The sequence below is a fragment of the Penicilliopsis zonata genome (assembly GCF_001890105.1).
Source record: "Penicilliopsis zonata CBS 506.65 unplaced genomic scaffold ASPZOscaffold_1, whole genome shotgun sequence".
In the NCBI taxonomy this organism is placed as follows: Eukaryota; Fungi; Ascomycota; class Eurotiomycetes; order Eurotiales; family Aspergillaceae; genus Penicilliopsis; species Penicilliopsis zonata.
The window spans coordinates 2,229,613-2,249,710 of NW_019208911.1; the positions used below are offsets into that span (position 1 = coordinate 2,229,613).

Here is a 20,098-nt window from a genome sequence, read left to right on the forward strand (position 1 = left end):
GACGCGGTTGATTAGGTCGGGATCCCTGTCGCTTTTCGTTTTTACTCTTTCGCAGAGATAAAAAGGGCTCTTTTTCGTATTGTGCCTGCTTATCCGACGCCTCCAATCTCACCACCAAACAACAGCACAAAACCTCGGCCGTTGCTCCCTCAACCCTCGTCGCACGATCTTGTCTCCGAAGTGTTCGACGTCGTCGTTTCCCGGTGGATACTGCTATTGTGGTTATTCTCTTCTAGGAATATTCTACGCGACAACCGTGATGGGATAACAATAGCTCATGGTTTCCAAGCTGTCCACAGGACGCTCGTATTTACCCATCAGGCTGACAGGTAGTTAGGTATACTCCGTAACTAAGGTAGTTACCAGGAGGTACCTACTACGTATACTGCATATATATATCGAATCCTCTCAGGGTCCGGTTTCAAACATGGATGGACCCATGGGGATTCAATCGGTGATGGGTGAGTATTGTTCAGTTCTGCTGCTACTACTTTATTCCTGACATTATTACTAGCTTTTATTACCCCGCCGATATGAGTATAACGTCACCAAAATCGCATCATCGTCAAGCCCTCCTCTGTACATCACTTGGCTTATAGTAAACATGAGAAATGGGGACTGGGGATCTGCCTATTAGGATCGCCCTACGGTCTGGCCATACTGTCGCGCTCCTTCGGTTCCGACCTGCGCATGCAAACATGGCCAGGGTGTGGTTTTCCATGAAATGAAAAGGCTGGCGAGACTCTGGCCACTCATATTGCCTCGTCCGAGGTAAATTCGCACTCCCATTTCAAGCACTGGTTCAAGATTGCCGAGATCCAACCGTATATCCTTGCTAGCTGCAGAGAGCGGCCCTTCTGTCTACTAGGTACTGGAAGTTTTCTGATAAATCCCACTTAACAGTCCGGATTACCTATTAAATGACTGCATTTTGTGTTCCTTGAATGCTTTATGACTAGCAGGATAATTAAACAAGATAAATTATAGGCTGAGAGGAAAGTATAGGATCAAAAGAAGGACATACAGCTACTGTAGTTAATTATAATAAACAGCCCGGAGGAATGCCGAAGTATATAATTCCGAGTCCGTTTGTAGACCAACACGTTTCCTATATGCAGTTTAAGCTAGAAAATCTGTATATATACTAGCTACTCTTCCCAAAATATACCCAACACTGTGAAATAAATAATTTATTTCCTCGCACTTCACTCAAGTCGTATTTAGTGATTTTAAGTGACTCGTTCTGGAAAAGAGTGACATCACATGACTGTCGTTATCGAGATAATGGATCCAGGAGGCTCTCGGCTTACGCAGCTGGACCTTTCAATACCCCAGCCACGTTTCTCGTTCTATTTGATGACTAGGAAGACGCTTCTATCATTGAAAGAAAATATCTTGAAGACGTCTGCTTTATCCTGTCAAAGCAACAGGGGGTCTACACTCGATACCAAGGGCTGAGATCCACTCTGCGTCCATGGCGGTAGCCTAAAGCCTTGTCAACACAACAGCTTCTCTTCATACTCTCTTCTAACCCTACAACCATGAACATCTTTCGCATCCTGGGCGATCTGGCCCATATCTCGTCGAAATGCATTCTTATACTGGCTATCCACCGAAACAAGAGCGCAGAGGGTGAGTTGTTCGTGTGTTTTGTTGTTTTTGATCTCGGGGGCATTTGCTAACAATGTGCGTTTTCCCTTGGCTAGGCGTTTCGCTCCTCACCCAACTCCTCTATGCCCTTGTGTTTTTGAATCGGTACATCGAGTTGTTTTTGTTTAGATGGCATGACAGCACCTGGAACATCTTCTTCAAAATCTTCTACATTCTCTCGTCGATCTACATCATCGCCTTGATGATGAAGGTCTATCCGCGAACAAGGGAGAGGGAGAAGGCGTGGAAACTGGCCATCTGGTCTGTGGGTGGGTCGATAGTGCTGGCTCCCATTGTACTCTGGATCTTTTCTTCAGAATATCCCCGACACTGGTTTACTGAGGTGAGTGACTTCATCGGGATCCTGCCCCAGAACTCTAGAAACGGCTCGCTGAATGAATGGGGGAAACTACTACAGACAACCTGGTCATTTTCGATCATCCTGGAATCCGTCTGCGTGTTGCCGCAGCTCCTTCTTCTGCGCCAGACAACCGTCCCGACAGTGATCGACTCCTACTATCTCGTAACACTAGGTTCGTATCGGGCGCTGTACATCCTGAACTGGCTGGTGCGAGGATTCGGTCCCGAACATTTCTGGGACCCCGTTGCCGATATCTTCGGGGTGGTGCAGACCGCGTTCTACGTCGACTTTGCCTGGGTCTATTATTCCCGGCAGCGCGTGAAGCTCCGCAACGGCGGAATCGTCGATTCCGAGGATTTGCGCAACAGCTGGCTAGTAAATAAGGTGTTCAGCTTCCGAGCTCGACGCAGCACCGACGAAGAAGAACAACTCCATACCGATCATCAAGGAGACGAAGCTGACAGCCATTCCCGGAACAACCGCTGGGGCGCAAGAGGCGTCTCGATCGCAGCCGATGATACCCTCACCGACCATGATCGGAACAAGGCAGCTCCTCGAAATGATACTCTACAAGACATCTTCGAAGACGAAGATTCCGGGTCCGATGAACCCGGTCACTCGATTGTGGCAGGGCCATGATCGCGACAAGACCGCCAGGCACCTCGGGTAACACACCACACCTGGAGAACCCCGAGCTGGCGGCTTTGTCTTTTTTTTTCTTGGTTTTTTTTGCGATATTTATCTATTGCGACTCTTTTTTTCTTTTTTCTTTTTTTGGTTTTGGCAGTGCAACCTGGTGTCCCTTTTTGGTTCTCGGGTGGGGGGCATTGTACTCTATGATACCTTGGGTCGACGATTGCGATGAAGGCGCAGTTTGCTCAACTGATCCAAACAGTTCTATCTTTGGAAGCAAGAAGGAAATGAATACCAAACATCCGGTGTCGCATTAATTGTAGAAGTGGAATAAATTGTCCCTGGCCTGGTCTGAAGTCAGGGTACCGGCCGCCTTCATTTATATTTGGAAGTCTACCGTTTCAAAAGAGGCTCTAAGCCTTGCTGCGCCATAACCTCGCCTCGCTGTCGGCAGTCAGCACTCAATCGACACTATTGAGCTGGAAACAGCTATTGGGCATCGGAATGTGAGATCCGTGAGTGTTTTCATCACTTCTCAAGACCTGTGCTACATAGACGAGCTGACTATACAGAGTACCTATTCAGAGTATGGAGGACTACCTAGATAACTAACCGCTTCTAGTTAGCCATTACCACGTGACCTTTTGTCAATTTGATTCCACTTTGGGCCTAGCCTCGTTAAGCCTTATTAATCTGGCAGCCAGAAAGACCAACAAGACTCCTTCCACCGACCAGCATTAAGCGCCGTTTTCCTGCTCCACCGTGCAGTGGCTCTGGACCGAAGCGCTTAAATTGCAGCGCTGCAGCGAGACACGTGGCGGTGGTAGTGTATCTTTTCTGTTTTCTATTGTACGTTGTTTCTGGCGGTTCACCGAGGTAGTAGGTTGTCCGACAGTAACTAACTAGTTAACTAACTACGGAGTACAGTACCTAGGTGGTCTTTACCTGATGGACTCGATGGGTCACTGCATTACAGGTCGAAGAATCTCGAGCGTTTGTACGGGAAGTAATCAAAAGAAAAAAAGAAAAAAAGGCGCTGGTGGGTTGGAGGGAGAAAATATCCTTTGTTTACAGCCCGATGCATATAGAAAAGGGCCTATTGATGGCTAATTTACCGACTCCGCGTTCTTGGCTCCTCTTCCCGATACAGGAAAGGAGGAAGGAAACGAGTCAATGGACCTTGGAGCTGCCCGACAAGCTGTCAGTCAACCTCAAGCGCTAACCCAATGGCCATCATTTGGTACAGACTCTCTAGTCTCCCCTGCACTCCCAGATCGTCGGGACCATCGTCATTTCCCTACTCATGGCACTATCTTTGTGGGCCTGGGAACCGGACAGGCTGAGCCCCCAATGATTTGGGGGCTAGAATGGACTGAGGTCCCTCCCCTCCACACGCCCCCTCCAAGCCTTTGCTAAAGCGGCTCACTCCGGAGTTATAGCTCATCTGCGAACGATGGGCAAGCGCTTAAATACATTCTATCTTCAAGTCTGAACCTGTGGTTTTCAGCATGTCGGCGCGGCACAGTAATGGCTGGCAGTATCCCCCCCTTCTACCGAGCTCTCGGAGCCTGTCGCAAAAAGCTTCATGCTACCGGGCCTGCCTTGCAAGGCACTCTGTCTCTTTATTGACATTTACTTGGCAGTTGTTCGAATTGGTGCTCCACAGCAAGTGCATCTCGTTGCTCTTCTCTCTTGTCCATCTGCATGCGGGCTATTGATCCTTCAGGCGGAGTACGCTGTGTTCCCTCTTTCTTATAGATACATAAACTTCGGATATACCCATCTTTTGGTCTCCCCTCCTTCCATACGAACTTGTAAACCCAAAGCTTTCCGGGTGTCGCCATCGTGCATTTCTATTGAACAATTACCTACCTGTGTTACGAGAGAGTGTTTCATCTTCGTCCCCTTTCAGGCAATCGGAGAGTCCTTCCAATCAAAGCGTGCTCTGCGTGCTCCTATTAGCTTGCTTCATGTTCTCTCGAGCCCCGTCTTCATTCGTGGGTACAATGTCATTTGGTCATGGAGGTGCTTCTGCGCCTGGCGATGGAATGGACGAGTTCTTGAGGGATCTGCAAACATCCTGGGGTGGTGTTCCAGCAGTATGGCCGTTTGCTTCCCTCGGAGACGCTACCCGCTGATTGAGTCCTTTTTTGCATCTATAGTCTTCTTACGTGGGCGTCAGCCTTCCGTACTGCACGGGTGCATTTCCTTCTACCTCTGTCTTGACGCCGATCAGTCTTCCAGATAGTTCCTTTGTCAATGCCCGGCCCAGTCCTGTTTTAAGTCACCACTCTCAGGACTACCAATTCCAACATATCAATGAACCGGCAGCGCCCCTCGGGCTGGGCATCACCGCTCCGCTCCCCAGTGATTTCCCCAGGACCGTGACCGCTGGCTTGAGCTTCTCACAGGAACGTATCGAGTTCGCATCAAATGAAATTGCGCCTGAATATGCCCAATCGCCTCCGGCCAAGCGAGTCAAAAGAACCACAGCGAGAGAGGCACCGATCTCAATCCTTCCACATCCGGAAGGACTCCAGCGTCTAGAACAACAACGGCGACAAATCCAGACACGAAAGCAGCAAACGCCACGTCCGCGGGCCCCAGGGCGAAACCGCAGAGACCCCCAGGCGGAAGAAGAAGATGCCTTTGTTGAGAACCTACGTGAGCAGAACAAGGCCTGGAAAGTCATCCGGGAGATGTTCTGCGAGAAGTTCAAGAAGGATGCGACTGAGGCCCGGTTGCAAATGCGTATGCTTCGCAGAAGGAAGGACCGTGAAGCCCGGTGGGATGAGCATGATGTGAGTACGTTTATCGCCATATCGCCGGATGTCAAACCCAATTGTTGACCCCTCATGTTAGACCCGGGTGCTCATGGAAGCCCGTGATTATTGGGAAAGCGAGAAGTACGAGTTTATTGCGCAGAAGGTAGGTTTATCCTTTTCTGTGATACACCCAGAGTATGATTAAATACTAAAGACAGTGACTATAGATGAGAAACTTGGGTGCTAGGCAACCCTATACTGCGCAACAATGTGAAGCCAAACTCCGGCATCTGGATGCTAGACAAAACCACGAGCGTTTAGATGTATCGCTGCCTCAGATACACGATTCTCCACGTCGAAGAAAGCGAGTTCTCCTCCCCCCAATCATCCGAAGCCCAACAGGCAGAGCGGAAATCTAGCTACCCTTTTATTGACGACCCACGGTAATGATTTCTATTTTATATCAGGATTTCAAGAGCAGATTTTGCTTATCTATTTTATTCACTTCTGGGGGGTGGGGTTATCTATCAACGATGGTCCTTGATGGACCCTTATTACTATCTACTAGGCAGGATTTAACTAGGTTATCTTCACTTCAAATGCACATCTCCCAGAAAGCAGCGGACATTAGACTTAGACTCGTCGCTTAGCCTGCTAATCTGATTCGTAGAGTCCTTTACTCAGGTACCACAGATAGGTATTAAACCTGGTATACCTTACTACATACTTTACTATCTAGGTACCTAGGTAGTATGCAGATAGCCGCCAGCTAAATCCTAGCAGCAACGATAACCAATCATCCGATGCAACCCTAGCTCTCTCACTTGGTCTTAGGTGCAGGTACGAGGTAGGACTAGAGAAATGCGGGTAGAGATTCCGTCATCTATTGAGGGGAGGTTCTATCAAGATGTGATCCCGGTCTGTTGAACTGACTCGTGTCTGTTCTAAGACATGCATGATGCGGAAACCCGAGGAGTAAGGATATCCAATACACGAAAGAGGGACTTGGACTAGTTTAATTCAATATATCTTGCTTTTAATTATTTTTTCCCAATCTATTACTCCGTATATCATCAGGGTGCCTATCACAAAGTTTGCTCCAAGAAAAACAAGGCTAAAGCCAACAAAAGAAAAAGACTAGTAAACAGCCGAGGATTGGCCATTGGAAACGACCATCCCTGCAGTGACAACGGGCGGGCTGTCGGTGTTATCTTCGTCGGAATCAAAGTCCTCATCGTCTGGTAAGGGGAAAGTGGTGAGGGCGGCGATACCGCCGAGGCCGTCGAGGCGCTTGCCGCTCTCGTGGTCTGAGCTGAGGATGCGGACCTCTCCGCCCTCGATGTCGCGCACGCGGTCGACGAGGGAGACCCAACGTTTACGCTGGGCAACTTCCTGGGAGCGGAACAGCCTGTTGGAGATGATGAGGATGCCGCCGCCGCGGCCGACAGCGCCCTGGTCGACGGCCGACTCCACTTCGCGCATGCCGTACGTCGCCCGGTTGGTCTCCTTGCGAAGCTGCTCGAGAAAGTCGTCCATGAGCCGCGTTTCGCGCGCGTACTTGGTGTCGGCTAGGATGGTCTTCACGGAGGGGGACTGCAGCACTTCCGAGAGGGAGTGGAGGTAGCCCGATGCAGAGTGGACGACCACGATGCTGGGGAGAAGCCGCTTGAGCGCCGGCATTGTCGTTGACGCCACGCCCTGGATGTGTTTCTGGAAGCCCGTGGCCACGAAGCCGGGCGAGGCCAGAAGGATTGGCTTGACGGGGTCGTTGCCCGTGAGCGAGGTGGTACTCGTGTTGAACTCGAGTTGGCGTAGCAGCGTATCGAGCGTTACTTGGTAAAATTTGGTCATCCCCTATTTAGTTTCGATTAGTTTTCCCCTGTGTGGTTTTTCTTTTTTTTTTTTTTAAAAAAAAAAAAAAAGGGAGGTAACAACCTTATCATGATCACTCCCTCCGGATCGCTTCCGAGGGACCGACATCTCTACTTTTTGCTTCAAGATGGTCTGGAATTGTCCGATGAAGCAGATATGGGCTAATCCTTCCTGCATCACCACCGCAACTGCCTCTGCACGCCTCTTCCCGCCTTCATCGACGGCATCCTTGAGCATCTCGACCGCGATGCTGTCCCAGCCGACACCCTCTCCATTCGCACCGACTTCCTTCTCGAGCGTGAAATTCCGGTTAAGTTCGAGATCGAGTGTGTGAAACTGCCCGATCTTGGTGTGTTGTGTCTCGTTCATAATCTGTCCCGCTACATGCAGCTGCGAGCTCTGCGCGTCAAAGTCAAGGTTCTTGACCCGGATCTCCAGCATCAGATGAACCCGCAACGAGCTTGTTGACCCTGTGTCCTGGGTTGTCGTCACACGCCTGACTGCACTCGCCTTTAAAAGATCTCCCGGCCGGATTAAGTTGTATGCATGCCACTGTTGTTTTGCGAGACGGTTCAGCATGCGTCTATTTACCTAACAGTAGGATAACTAACTACCTACCATGTCTTCTGGCTCTTCGGGACATAACGTGACGGTTCCCGAGCCGGTCGGCTCGATCCGATTCTTGACCAGACGCATCTTTCCTTCTCTCAGTCTCGTCGTGAAGCATAAAAGGAGGGGTTCAATAATTCTTGTATGCGGTCAAACTTGACGGCGGGACTTCGTCTTGATTGGGACTAGCGGCTTGTCTTATCGACAGCACCTTTGCCTTGTGAGGGGTAACTCTTTCTACTATGAAGAAATCAGTTCAAATCAAATTCTCATGAGGTTTTCCCTCGAAAAGTCCTCATTATATGTTTTGATCAATGTAATTGATATTATCAGAACTGCTGGGGGCGATCGGTCGACTCTTCGCAGTGTTGTTGAGAGTCGAGACTATTCCAGCGTCATTTTGGACTCTATTGATCCAAATATGATCCACAATAACGACAGCCCAGGCACATTTGTCTCCACTTCTTGACCATATTATTATTAAGCTATCGGCGAAATTATGTGTTGCAGGCAGTCGGAAGTTGGCATTGACTGGTTATATGCGGAGAGGGGTGGGGAGATAAAAGGGAAGCCTTTTTAACGAGACCCGTACTTCTTCTCTTTCTCGCATCATATCGTTTCTACTGCTTTTCGACTACCACGATATAGCCATGGCCCCTGTTTCGATTCAGACCACGTACAAGCTAAACTCGGGATACGAGATCCCAGTTGTTGGCTTTGGAGTAGGTAGTTTTCGCTTTGCTTTGCTTGGAGAGGGGTCGTTGCACCTATCGTCTGATCTTGGCTAACGTGGTGTTTTCTGACCGCAGGTTTATCAAACGTCTGTCAGCTGTCCTGCTTGTGTGTTTATTCAGTGGCTGATTTGTATATAGGCCTACTGATGTTGCCGAGAAGGTGACTTTGAAAGCCTTTGAAGTCGGATATCGTCATGTAGGTCTTTGTCTGGGCCTTGCCTCAACGTTGGCTAATGAATTTTTACAGGTCGATTGCGCCAAGGTCTACGACAATGAAACCGAATGTGGTGAAGCTATCCGTAAATCAGGACTGGACCGGTCTCAGATCTTTTATACGACCAAGGTTCCTCGGCAATCCCAGGGTTATGAGACAGCCAAGGCGGCCATTGAACAAAGCATTGCGGCGGCGAATGTTGGTTATATCGACCTGTACGTGATAATACAATGGCTGTGCATCAGCCCCAGCATAAAGCGATATCTGATGGGATTCTAGGATTCTGATTCATGCACCTCACGGTGGCAAGGAGGCTCGACTGGGCACCTGGCGCGCTCTTGTCGAGGCCCAAAAGGCCGGCAAAGTCCGTTCAATCGGAGTTTCCAACTACGGCATCCAACATCTAGAGGAGCTGGAAGAGTACATCAAAAGCGGCGGTGGCGGTGAGATCTCTGTCGGCCAGTATGAGATCCACCCCTGGTGTGCCAGAGAGGATATTGCCGAGTGGCTCAAGCAGCGAAACGTCGTTGTCGAAGCATACTCGCCTCTGGTCCAGGCGGAGCGTATGAAGGAGCCTGTCCTTCAAACTCTGGCGCAGCGTTACAAAAAGACCCCAGCCCAGATTTTGATCAGATGGAGTTTGCAAAAGGTATGTCTGAATGGTCCAGGTTTTTGGATTCCCGGCATTGGACAAAACTAACACACTCTGAAGGGATACGTGCCTCTCCCCAAATCTGTGACGGAATCCCGCATAGTTGAGAACTCGCAAGTCTTCGACTTTGAAATTTCAGAGGAGGATATGGCCAGTCTGAATACCGGCGTGTACGCACCCGTCTGTTGGGATCCGGTCAGGGAGGTGAAGATTTAGATGGGCGTTTCGTAATTCCAACCTCGATGCTACAAAAAGCTCAGTACTTTCAAGGCAGTTTCACGCACTTATAAGATATAACATTCTCTTATCAATAAAGAAAATTAATTTACCAATATATTGTAGTCCACAAAAATAAATACTGAGATTTTCTTTGTTTAATTTGATATATTGCTTTATTGCCATCCCTAAGTTACACATCCCATCAATTATATCCCTTATTTCTATTAATGCTATGGCATACATTATGATACATATATTAGGGGATTTATATTAACTATTTAATCTATTTCTATCATGACCACGCAGTTTTAAGGCGCGAAACCTGGTATAGGGGCAGGGAAGAAGCATAAGCCTGAAGATCTGCCCTTGCAGAACATCAGCACTTTAAAGGCTTATAATAGACTTAATATAATGCCTAACTATAAATAAAAGATTAAGAATGTAAAACATGCTGATTGTTATGTAGTTTCATGGGCTCATGAATTCCAGGCCAAAAGTCCAGATGACTAGAGACTCTCTTAAGGTCATCGCGCGTCGGTATTTTCTCTTTTTTTCTTTTTCCATGTTACTATTCAACGTTCTAATCTGATATCTATTATTTAGTGATCAAAACTAGCGCTCTACCGTGTCTATCGCGACAAAACTAGGACATACTGAGGCGGCTCTTTCAACAGAGGTTGAGGACAATATATATCTGGCTGAGCTCGAAATGGATGCTTAAAGATACCGAAGATGCATTGATAAGGATGATCCACTGGAAATATTGGATAGAGAGAGTACTATTCGAAAGCAAAAATGGCTGTAGCATCAGTGGTGTAATGGTTAGCATTGTTGCCTTCCAAGCAATAGATCCTGGTTCAATTCCTGGCTGATGCACTTTCTTTTTGCTCTGGAGTCTGGATTATAGCATAACTAGCACCGTGAAAAGGTCTATAATATCTACTACTATAGATGGCTGTAGTGATCATTTGTAATAGATAGATAGACTTAGACTAGAAGAATATTTTTTGATAATAAATAAATATTAAATAATATTTAATGTTTATATTTATTATTGCTGTTTTTTAACCTCTATATCAGGTACTCTGTACAGGTATAAATAAATAAATACCCCTCTATTTGTTTATCGCGTTATCAGCTATGCAACAACATAATTCCGGCCATCGAACAAACAAGTGTGGCTCAACCGTGAACTCCTTTCTTTCCCTCTCCCTGCTCTGGGAGCCATCCACCCCTGAGATCCTTTTGTTCGAGGGAAACGAAAAGGACCATGCCCGACCAGCCGCGGCGTATCATCCTAGAAAAGTCACGGACTGTCCGTCGGCGGTACCAACGGTCCAACAAGCGATTCACCTTCACTGCGTCACAGCTCAGACGGATCGAGCGCGAAGAGGAGCTAGAGAACCGAGCGAAGAAGCTGCGAGAGAAGGAAAATCGGCGGTTAGAGAATAAGAAGAAAAGGGCCGAGAAGGATGCCAAAGCGCGCGAAGAGCGAAAGAAACTGGGCCTGCCCGATCCCGAAGCCCTCCGTGTACCATCCAGCCAGCCTCTGCTCTCGAAATTCCTCGCCCGACCGAAAGCCGCATCGCCGCAGGTAGATGAATCAAACGAGGAAACCGTGGATTTGGACTCAGGGTCCGAGACCGAAAAGGAGGACTATTGCAGTACAGAGGAGGAAGGGGAAGGGGAAGCAGATAAAGAAGCAGGCCCTGCCGCATATTTTGGTCTTGAACCCAACGATCCAGCGAAGGATGCCGAGGGTGATAATAGCGACCTTGAGTTTTCACAATGCTCAATCTTCGATAATGAAATTTTACTTGTCGATGAGGCTACAGTGCTGGGCGATCTAGACACCGCGAAGGGTACAAGACCGGTCAAGCTGCCAGAGTATCCTGCACGGAAACCTGCCTCGGCGCTCAATAGTTCTTTCCGTGACGATACTGCCCTTTTGATCGAACAAATGGACGACTACGAAGAGTTCGATGTTGAGGAAGACTTCGAGCAAGAGCTCCTGAAGATCTCGACCCAGGCGACTTGATGCGATGCGAACAATTAAGCCATACATAATCCTGGGGGGCCCTAGTATATACTGCCCGCTCGACCCCTCTGCTTTCGCCTACCTCAACGACAGTCCCCAACAGTCGGGTTCGAGAGAGTGTCGATTAACGTGTCAGTGACTGCATAAAGACAAGGCCACAAGATGTTCGTTCGACTGCATCTCAACGGCAGTCTCCACGGCAGTTTCTGTCTTGACCGAGAGATTTGATAGCGGTCCAAGGCCGCGTCTACTGTCCACTATCCAGGTTCGATTCGCCTCACATCTCCCACCGGTATGTCTGCATCCATATTGGATCTCCGGTGAAAGCAATCGACGTGAATTGGCGAATGACCAACGCCATTAAGCCATCTTCAAGAGCCGTAATGCCGGATTCCCGTGCCAAGATCAAATCCCATCCTCATCTCCTGCACGAAATGTGCACACTGCACACTACACAGTGGTCATGGGACGACCCAGAAGATTTCCGAAGTCATGGATGGGTAAATATTTAAGTATTTGGTGTTTTGGTGCTTACATATCCACCGCAGCCGACCCGTCGGGTGCTGTTATCGATAGATCCGTGATTTCGGATATGTTCCTCTTCCGATCTAAGATACGCTTGTCGAGGTACTATTTCTCTTGGTGGTATTTTTTTTTTTCTGGGTTTGATTACTCTTGCAAAGAATGGAAGATCCAGGATCCAATGAAGAGCAATTGGTTATTTTGAAGGAAGATTCAATGATACGAAGCATCCGATTGACAACCCAGCAGATCTCCAGGTATCTTAACTACCATCTACTCCTATCATGACAGCTAATGGTGGGGTTCTGCCAAGCACTTTATCGGAACGACGTCAGTGAATGGTTAGAACGAAGTATAAAGCTCCAGTATGATAATTGATTATGTACCTTTACCTGCTTCTTATCTATTAGTTCTGGTAGGTACGGGAGTACTTAGTTTTAACCAACCATTTAACTTGAAATTCTCTCTCTGATAAAAAATAAAGAAGACAGATAGAATCCAAGACGTACGTACAATAATCAACATGCCGTTCATTGAAGTCAACCACCACCGTCTTCACTACCATGACTCGCATCCCACCGGCCCCCCCCCAGGCGGACAGACCCTGCTGCTCATCCACGGGCTGGGCTCCTCGCAGAACTACTACTTTCCTATCCTGCCGTATCTGACGAGCAAACACCGCTGCATCGCGCTAGACACCTACGGCTCCGGCCGGTCCGCCTACACGGGGCTCGAATTCGACATGACCGCCCTCGCCGCGGACGTGGCTGCCGTGCTCTCCGTGCTGGGCGTCACGGCCGCCATTGTCGTCGGCCACTCGATGGGCGGACTGGCGGTTACATATCTGGGGTCTCTGTACGCGGATTTGATTAAGGGGGTGGTTGCTATCGGGCCGACGCATCCATCTGATGCGTTGGTATCTGTTATGACGAAGCGGGCGGAAATAGTGGCAGAAGGTACTTCTCTCTGCCATAAAAATATTATAACCTTTTTGATAATCCAGTGAGCTGATTTTTTTTTCAGACGGCATGGAATCAATGGCCAATTCGATCCCCGAAGCGGCAACAGGATCCAAAGCCACACCGCTCCAGAAAGCGTTCATTCGCGAACTGATCCTCTCCCAGAATCCAAAGGGGTATGCGACTCTGTGCCGGTTGATCGCCTCGGCCGCACCGGGCGAGTACGCGGCCATCCGGGCGCCGTTCCTGCTCATTGCGGGCGAGGAGGACAAGTCTGCCTCGCTGGCTGGATGTGAGTATCTGTTTGAGCGGGTGGGAAGTGCGAACAAGAAGATGGTGGTCCTGGAGGGGGTGGGCCATTGGCATTGTATTGAGGCCAACGAGGAGGTGGGTGGGTTTATTGCTGATTTTGTTGATAATTTAGCCTGAAGAAGGATATCACTACTAGAATAATTGAATAGAACTACTATCTAACTGGGAGATAGAGAGTATGGATGAAATCTTGATACTTTTATTTTATATACATTCTAAAACTATGCACGGGCTAGTCTCACATCATAGGTCAGCTCAAGGCCAGCTTGAGGATCACCCTGTCGCGGCACAAAATCGACAATCAACGAGTCCTTGACGGCAAAGACCGAGTCGTTGGTCAGGTAAGGGTCTTTGCGGTCGAAGATTTGCGTCGTGAGCGGCCTGTACCCTTCATACGTAGCCTATGCAATTAGCAAGAATATAAAAAAGTGGATATGACGCAAATCTTACAATGATGTGGATATGAGCAGGGCGGAACGGGTGTCTGTCCATGAGCTGAAGGAGCTTTCCAGCAGGTCCTAACCAGTTAGTATAGATCAAAATCAAAGGGAACGAAAGAATTGATTGACATACCATCATAAGGAACAGGATAAGGCGTCGGCCGTAAGCAGTAGAATGAGTAGTGCCCCTCCTCGTCCGTGCGAAACTTGCCACGCAGGTTGAACTCGATCTGTTCCGGGTCCTGCTGCTCGTATAGCCCGTTGGTGGAGGCCTGCCACACCTCGACGGTGGCTCCCACAAGGGGCTTCTTGGTGACAAAGTCCATCACCTGGCCGTGCATAAACGCCATCTCACCCCCCTTGGCGCTGGTCACGACAATGCTGTCCCCGTTGTTACGGAAGGGTGTGTCGGCGCGGAAGAAGGGGCCAAGGATTGCCGTCGCGGTGGGAGCGTCTGCGGCTTCTTCGGCGAGCTTGAAAGTGATTTCATCAACGAGACTGACAGAATTAGTATGAGAAGTACGAATAGTATCTGGAAGCATTTCAAAGTCTTTGAAAAAAAAAAAAAAGAAAGTGACGTACGATTCCAATCCAATCACATCACATACAAGCTGGCCCTCGTTGCGGACGTTGTCGCTCATCTGCCCTGCCCAGTTCAGGAGTTTGACGCCCGCCATCCACTCGTCGACGGTCAGCTCGTTCTCCCGGGCAAAGTCATGGACATGCTGGATCAAGCCGGCCATGAGCTTGCGGAACCGGGGCTCCGTCTTGGGCCCCATTGCGTTGATGACATTGTTGGTGAAATTGGGATCGAAACGATGAGTCGCCATGTTGATTGAGGAGGAATAGTGATCTGTACAAGAAAAAGAAGAAAGAGAAAAAGACAGTTTTATAGATCAAGAGCGACAGCCAGCGTCATACGACGGGGGATTTATATTGGCCATGGGCCTGTCGGCGATTGCTAATGCGGCACCCCAGACGGAGGAGAGAAAAAGACCCCGCAAAACCGCGTCGGAAGCTGGACTCCGTTAATGAGGGACGGGCTTCGGATGCGGAAGGTAGGCCATCGGATGTCGTCGGATTGGTCGGACAACTGCTTTCTTACACGCAGTAGTTACGGAGAAAGACAGTAGGCGCAAGGTACTACTATTAGCCAGTCATGACTGGACAATTAAACTAACTAGTCAGTGTCCCCGATGTTTGTTCTTCGGGGGTGGTCTGCTCGTCAGCGACTCCGGCAGCTGCTGCACTTCCCGCCCCTTCTCCCATAGGATCCCCAGGCCTTTTCTCCTCTCCACGACGACATCCACAAACTCCAGGGGTACAAATTTACGCTGCTGGGATTCGTGTTTCCCCGTCTCGGCGTTGCTGGCCGGCATCCCCTCGCTGAGAATGACGTCATTCTCGCTCCGCCAGAAGGGACACCCCGCCGCCAGCGCTTTCTTGAGATTGATATATACCAGCACGGGAGCATCCCGCCGCATACCCGAGATCACCTGCGGCTCGGTGGGGGTTTCTTCTTCTCCTCCTTCTTCCTCCTCCTGCGGTGTTGATGATATGCTGGCAAGCACAGACTGCAGTGACGGGCCAACGGCGAAGTGAACATGGTTGCGTCCCATACACCGTAGTCCCCCCGACTGCATGATTGCTACCCAGGTGGCATGGTATGTCCCGTGGACGACGGTGGTGGGTAGTCTCGCCTCGTCGGCCAGCGACAGTCGTTCCAGGAATGCCGCGGCGTCCACGCTCTTGATACTGTGGCCCTGGGTAGCGCGGATCAAGAAATGCGAAGGATCGGGATCTTGTGCCGAGAGTGCGTTTTGCGTAGCCGTCTCTCGCTCGGTCTCCTCCTCGTCTATTACAGCAGCAGCAGCGGGGGACTCAACCGGCGTAGAGGGAATGTGTAAAAGGGCGAACCGCTTTTTATCCGATGATGACACCGCGGTCAGGATCTCGGGAAATGTCACTTGGAGAGATTTCAGCCGTTGGCACTTCATCTGTAGTTCTTTTTTTCAGTTACGAATCCTTGTTACACTCCTTCTTCCCTTTCCCAAATCAAAGTGGGTGTCTTACCACCTCCGTCACATTTGCATACCCCCGCGTATCGAGTTTGAGACCCTCCTCCTCTGCCGAGTGCCGGAGCAGCTTGCTCAGTGCCTTGGAGATGCTCACTTCGCGGTTATCTTCGCGCCTCTTTCCGTTTCGTGTGCGGGGAGGCATCGTGCGGGGTACTAATAAGTCGTGTCGAAACGGAATTCTATCGAGAGAAAGATCGAGGGAAACGGAGAAGTTTACAGTCCACGGCACGGTTAATTCGCAAGCCTGTGCTGGGTGTTGAGAGCCGATCGGAAGGTGGTCGTTGTCTTGTCTTTTTGAAGCTCTGACTGAGTGACTCAACTAGACTCGTATTGGGCCAATTGTGGACTCCGACTGATTCCTCTGGTGAGCTGGTCAGTAGCTTCAAAGAATAATCTAGTCAGAGTGAGAGTAGTTGATGGTTAAATGGTAAGAGACTTAATAAATCAAAATAATGGATTGGTTGGCAGAGTTTTTGTTTTTCTTTGGTTTATATGAAGGCGGAGGAGGGAGCTTTAAACTATGTAAAGACAATTCTTGACTATAACAACATAATAACTAATCATTAATTAATCTATACAAATGGGTATAATAACTATACAGCGGGACTATCTAAGAGTGTTTTCTTTTCTTTTTTTTTCTCCCCCGTACGGATAGATCTACCGATCACAAATACAGTTGCATTCTGCCACAGGGCAGACTCTGTGCTTCTGGAACCACTCGCGGGCATGATGGGCATGGAAGCCATGGTTGCAATTGATGCAGAAGACCATAAACCGACGCAGAAGGTCCTCTTCGCTGGGCTTTCGATGCTCCTGCACCTGGGCCGCGTCAGCAGCGATGCTCGCACGCGCTGACGGGTCAGGCGCCCCGAGCCACAGGGTGCACACTCCGCAGCGAGGCATGTGGCGGTAGCACTTGGGGCAGATGGTGCCGGCCTGCACACCTGCGGCACCCAGAGGGTTCCCTGTTGTGTGGTGAACCGTCTCAGTCGTGGCAGGACCGGCACCCGCCTTGGAGCCGAGCGAGGCGGGGGAAACGGTAGGGTCCTGCTGGCTGAGGGGTTTGGCGCAGTAGCTGCAGGTCAGGCTGACCTGCTGCGGCGGCGGGCTGACAAGTTCGCGGCCGTCCCAGGTGACAGCGAACTTGCGGCAGCCGACGTCAAAGCGAGCACGCTGCATCTGGAGTTTCCAGGCGTGGATCTGCCAGCGGTACGTCTCGCGCCAGGCCTCGAATTGTGCCCGGCTCGGCTCGTCATTGATGAACCGGGGGACTGTGTGGCTCATGGCCAAGACGGGGGTTTGGACATCGTTGAATTTCTTGATATACGACTGGAAGAGCGCCATGGCGGAGTGGCCAAGTCCTGTTAGGACCACGCCTTCGATACTGCCCTCACGGGTGGCCCGGAAAGTCGTGTCGTGGAGGTAGGCGCTGAGGTCTTCGTCTGGCAGCCAGCGCAAAGCGACCTCGACGCGGTACTTGAGCGGCAAAGTGACTTCCTGGAGGACGGACTTCCAGTCGCCCTTGCTTACCAGCGCCAGGATCGCTCGTGCATAAGGGTCGGTAAGTTCCTTGGCAATCTCCGCGCATGTCTCCTCCCAGTCCAAATCGGTTTCACCTTTCGTGGCGCCGGCAATGGCCATGGCGAGGAGCCGGTGAGCCTGCGTCGCTTCGTTGCTGCGCAGTGCAGAGTATGCGAGTCGGGCTTCGTTCTGGAAAACAGCCAACGCAGCAGCTTTGGTATGTTTCTTTCGCGCCACAAGCGTGGATACCACTTCTTCCAACTCATCCTGAGACTGGGCAGCGTTGCACAGGTACAAGCACAGACGCCGATGTTCCGGATAGGCCGTCTCTGAGCCCTTCAAGCTTGGCAATTCCAGCGCACGCGCCAGATCCTTGATGGTTTGGGCCACATCGACTGGCGAATCTTCATTGACATTGATCTTTCGGCTCTCAAGACTCGGCCCTGGACGAATATTAGGAAAGGCGTCCAGACGATCTGTGCGACACTGCTCACCTAGATCATTGTTCCACACTGCATAGACGCCCAGGTAGTTTAGGTCCAGCCCTCTCATAATCATCGTGTCCTCAGACGAATCCGCCCGAGCACCTATAACGTCAGCAAGACTTATACAACATTGATATCCAATGAGGACAACCCACGCTCCACCCAACGCCAGAAACCCTGCAGATAAGGATCGTCGACGAGGATCTGTCTGTTTTTTGCCTCGTCAAACAAGTAACCCTCTTTGCAGCGGAGTCGATTGACCGCCATGAGAGTCAGTGCATCCTCCGCCTTCAGAGGCCTACCCGAAGTGCCGAGAAAGAAACCGCGCTCTCTGCTCTCACGGCTGGACCGAGCCGAGGAGCCGAGTATCGGGTTGCTGGCGTGGTTCTCTGGCGAGCTTGGGAATTCCCGTTCCCGGATATCGGCGACCACCTTGGATATCTTCGATCCCTCCACGGATGAAGGGTTCAGAACGGTGAAGTCGGACTCGGTCGCCGCATCGCCACGAACGAGCACGCTCTGCGAGGAGATACGAACCGGAGGACAGGGAGGCCGAAGGGCCACAAGCTGGATTTTCCCATTTCCGGCGAGTGTGATGGCCGTGGGCTCGGTCGACGCGCTCATGTTAAGGAAGTCAAAGCAGACGACCCGTTCGGACTCGGGACAGCCACGGGTGGGATGGTTGAAGGGGCTGCGTATATCGCGGATGTGTTTCGTGTAGATAGGCTCGGGATAGTTTTTCACTGAGCCCTGACCCAGGGAATCATCCATGGACGAGCGATACTCCTCGACAATATACTCCTTGGCGACATCGTATGCCTTGAAGTGACCGATGCTCGACAGGACACCCAGAGAGCCGCGTTTCGTTCTGGAGAAGCGCAAACTCCAAATCGTCGTCTTGGGGTCAACAACATTCTTGAACTCCAGCGCAGGTCCATTCTGGCCAGACTCAAGACCAGCAGTGGGACCAACGGAGCCCGTCGAGGTGAACCGGGGCCCGACGCGTCGGTCCCAGATGCAGACGGTCGGATCGCCAGTCGTGTAGCACGAAGCAAAGTAGTTCTCGTCGAGCCAGTCAATGGCCAAATTATGGACACAACGGGTAGGGAACTGCAGCGCCGGGTTTCCAGATCCCTCTACAGTAAGGTTCAGCTATAATCGTAGGGGGAGCTTTTTTTAAACTAGAGAGGGGAGAATATACCTCGTAAATCGTAGATTCGCACAAAGTGGTTCTTCACCCCCGTCACCAGCGTATCCGGCCTATCACGAAAGAATTTGATACTAGTGATCGGCTCCGAGCTGGCAAGTTTCCTCAGCGGCTCCGTGGTCTGCCTGTCACCAGCACCACCCCTGGGCTTCATATTAGAGAGCCGCTGGTTGACATCCCAGATATTGAGACAGAAATCGTTGCGTACACGGTCCAACCCCGCCGCCAGAAGACCATGCGTGCTAAAGGCAACGGCATTGCAGTATCTCTGGTTGCGGATAGGGAAGGAGAAGGTATCCCCGGACTGCTGTTGCTGCTGCTGCTGCTGCTGCTGCTGTTGTGGTGTGGTGTCACCCTGCAGGCGCAGGATAGTTGCCTCTCCCGAAGACTGCCCGACGGCAATCAGCCCTTCATTTACGGGCGACCAGTCAAACGCCCTGAAGGCAGGGACTCTCGTATGCGTTGCGAGGACTTCATGCTCGAGAACACGCCCATCCCAGGCCGTCACGCGGCACAGCTTGAAGGTCTTGCCCGTCACGTCGACGGAGAGGAAGCGCTGCTCCGTCGTGGTCGACCACGGCGACCAGCGGATGGCTTTCTCCATCTCAGCATCCCAGATGGCGAAGCATGTAACCAGGTAACCAGGTAATTACTAGATTATTATCTCGGTAGGAAGCAGGTACTACGTACAGCTTGAACTTGCCTGTGTGAAAGGCCGATGGCGATCCGGGGTCCGGCCCGATAATGATCCGCTTATCGAAAAAAGAGCAATATCCAAAAAGTCCAAACCAGCACCACCACTGCCTGCTGCTGCTACTACATCTTCT

At 50.5% G+C, this 20,098-nt stretch overlaps 9 protein-coding genes and 1 non-coding gene across 10 annotated transcripts; 6 read left to right on the top strand and 4 right to left on the bottom strand.

The window, feature by feature from the left end:
- Positions 1 to 1,541: 1,541 nt before the first annotated feature.
- Positions 1,542 to 2,650, top strand: ASPZODRAFT_12150 (hypothetical protein; the record flags this gene model as incomplete). The annotated part of the gene is made up of 2 exons (XM_022721291.1): positions 1,542 to 1,632; positions 1,707 to 2,650. The coding sequence occupies 2 exons, from the start codon at positions 1,542 to 1,544 to the stop codon at positions 2,648 to 2,650; spliced, it is 1,035 nt and encodes a 344-aa protein (XP_022585824.1).
- Positions 2,651 to 4,650: 2,000 nt separating this feature from the next.
- On the top strand, positions 4,651 to 5,828 carry ASPZODRAFT_138420 (hypothetical protein; the record flags this gene model as incomplete). Its single annotated transcript, XM_022724450.1, has 4 exons — positions 4,651 to 4,743; positions 4,807 to 5,445; positions 5,507 to 5,572; positions 5,637 to 5,828. The coding sequence occupies 4 exons, from the start codon at positions 4,651 to 4,653 to the stop codon at positions 5,826 to 5,828; spliced, it is 990 nt and encodes a 329-aa protein (XP_022585825.1).
- Positions 5,829 to 6,409: 581 nt separating this feature from the next.
- On the bottom strand, positions 6,410 to 8,184 carry ASPZODRAFT_127375 (hypothetical protein). Its single transcript, XM_022721730.1, has 3 exons — positions 7,900 to 8,184; positions 7,345 to 7,833; positions 6,410 to 7,263 (listed from the first exon to the last, which is right to left on the bottom strand). The coding sequence occupies exons 1-3, from the start codon at positions 7,975 to 7,977 to the stop codon at positions 6,547 to 6,549; spliced, it is 1,284 nt and encodes a 427-aa protein (XP_022585826.1). The 5' UTR covers positions 7,978 to 8,184; the 3' UTR covers positions 6,410 to 6,546.
- On the top strand, positions 8,166 to 9,820 carry ASPZODRAFT_107802 (hypothetical protein). Its single transcript, XM_022720955.1, has 6 exons — positions 8,166 to 8,612; positions 8,700 to 8,710; positions 8,763 to 8,820; positions 8,872 to 9,053; positions 9,118 to 9,487; positions 9,551 to 9,820. Exons 1-6 carry the CDS (start codon positions 8,541 to 8,543, stop codon positions 9,704 to 9,706), a joined length of 849 nt encoding a protein of 282 aa, XP_022585827.1. The 5' UTR covers positions 8,166 to 8,540; the 3' UTR covers positions 9,707 to 9,820.
- A 693-nt stretch (positions 9,821 to 10,513) lies between these two features.
- ASPZODRAFT_t4 lies at positions 10,514 to 10,585 on the top strand. The gene has a single exon. It is a non-coding gene; the product is annotated as a tRNA-Gly (tRNA).
- A 266-nt stretch (positions 10,586 to 10,851) lies between these two features.
- ASPZODRAFT_360183 (hypothetical protein) lies at positions 10,852 to 11,979 on the top strand. Its single transcript, XM_022728275.1, has one exon. The coding sequence runs from the start codon at positions 10,980 to 10,982 to the stop codon at positions 11,745 to 11,747; it is 768 nt and encodes a 255-aa protein (XP_022585828.1). The 5' UTR covers positions 10,852 to 10,979; the 3' UTR covers positions 11,748 to 11,979.
- An 813-nt stretch (positions 11,980 to 12,792) lies between these two features.
- On the top strand, positions 12,793 to 13,657 carry ASPZODRAFT_138424 (hypothetical protein; the record flags this gene model as incomplete). The annotated part of the gene is made up of 2 exons (XM_022724451.1): positions 12,793 to 13,225; positions 13,293 to 13,657. The coding sequence occupies 2 exons, from the start codon at positions 12,793 to 12,795 to the stop codon at positions 13,655 to 13,657; spliced, it is 798 nt and encodes a 265-aa protein (XP_022585829.1).
- Positions 13,658 to 13,720: 63 nt separating this feature from the next.
- Positions 13,721 to 14,947, bottom strand: ASPZODRAFT_87546 (hypothetical protein). Its single transcript, XM_022730304.1, has 4 exons — positions 14,563 to 14,947; positions 14,114 to 14,478; positions 13,991 to 14,058; positions 13,721 to 13,941 (listed from the first exon to the last, which is right to left on the bottom strand). Exons 1-4 carry the CDS (start codon positions 14,808 to 14,810, stop codon positions 13,762 to 13,764), a joined length of 861 nt encoding a protein of 286 aa, XP_022585830.1. The 5' UTR covers positions 14,811 to 14,947; the 3' UTR covers positions 13,721 to 13,761.
- Positions 14,948 to 15,164: 217 nt separating this feature from the next.
- On the bottom strand, positions 15,165 to 16,200 carry ASPZODRAFT_55298 (hypothetical protein; the record flags this gene model as incomplete). The annotated part of the gene is made up of 2 exons (XM_022728537.1): positions 15,165 to 15,977; positions 16,054 to 16,200. 2 exons carry the CDS (start codon positions 16,198 to 16,200, stop codon positions 15,165 to 15,167), a joined length of 960 nt encoding a protein of 319 aa, XP_022585831.1.
- A 515-nt stretch (positions 16,201 to 16,715) lies between these two features.
- ASPZODRAFT_12158 (hypothetical protein) lies at positions 16,716 to 19,875 on the bottom strand (the record flags this gene model as incomplete). Its single annotated transcript, XM_022721294.1, has 4 exons — positions 16,716 to 18,022; positions 18,074 to 18,166; positions 18,220 to 19,200; positions 19,266 to 19,875. 4 exons carry the CDS (start codon positions 19,873 to 19,875, stop codon positions 16,716 to 16,718), a joined length of 2,991 nt encoding a protein of 996 aa, XP_022585832.1.
- Between the last annotated feature and the right edge of the window lie 223 nt (positions 19,876 to 20,098).

What these genes read in the sequence shown, in the direction of transcription:
- ASPZODRAFT_127375 (XM_022721730.1), bottom strand. Translation starts at nt 7,977, where the DNA reads ATGCGTCTGGTCAAGAATCGGATCGAGCCGACCGGCTCGGGAACCGTC. An exon ending in CCGAAGAGCCAGAAGACATG is followed by an intron (nt 7,834 to 7,899) that starts GTAGGTAGTTAG and finishes GCAAAACAACAG; the next exon opens with TGGCATGCATACAACTTAAT. An exon ending in GAGGGAGTGATCATGATAAG is followed by an intron (nt 7,264 to 7,344) that starts GTTGTTACCTCC and finishes GAAACTAAATAG; the next exon opens with GGGATGACCAAATTTTACCA.
- ASPZODRAFT_107802 (XM_022720955.1), top strand. Translation starts at nt 8,541, where the DNA reads ATGGCCCCTGTTTCGATTCAGACCACGTACAAGCTAAACTCGGGATAC. An exon ending in TTGAAGTCGGATATCGTCAT is followed by an intron (nt 8,821 to 8,871) that starts GTAGGTCTTTGT and finishes GAATTTTTACAG; the next exon opens with GTCGATTGCGCCAAGGTCTA. An exon ending in AATGTTGGTTATATCGACCT is followed by an intron (nt 9,054 to 9,117) that starts GTACGTGATAAT and finishes ATGGGATTCTAG; the next exon opens with GATTCTGATTCATGCACCTC.
- ASPZODRAFT_360183 (XM_022728275.1), top strand. Translation starts at nt 10,980, where the DNA reads ATGCCCGACCAGCCGCGGCGTATCATCCTAGAAAAGTCACGGACTGTC.
- ASPZODRAFT_87546 (XM_022730304.1), bottom strand. Translation starts at nt 14,810, where the DNA reads ATGGCGACTCATCGTTTCGATCCCAATTTCACCAACAATGTCATCAAC. An exon ending in GATGTGATTGGATTGGAATC is followed by an intron (nt 14,479 to 14,562) that starts GTACGTCACTTT and finishes TAATTCTGTCAG; the next exon opens with TCTCGTTGATGAAATCACTT. An exon ending in TTATCCTGTTCCTTATGATG is followed by an intron (nt 14,059 to 14,113) that starts GTATGTCAATCA and finishes CTAACTGGTTAG; the next exon opens with GACCTGCTGGAAAGCTCCTT.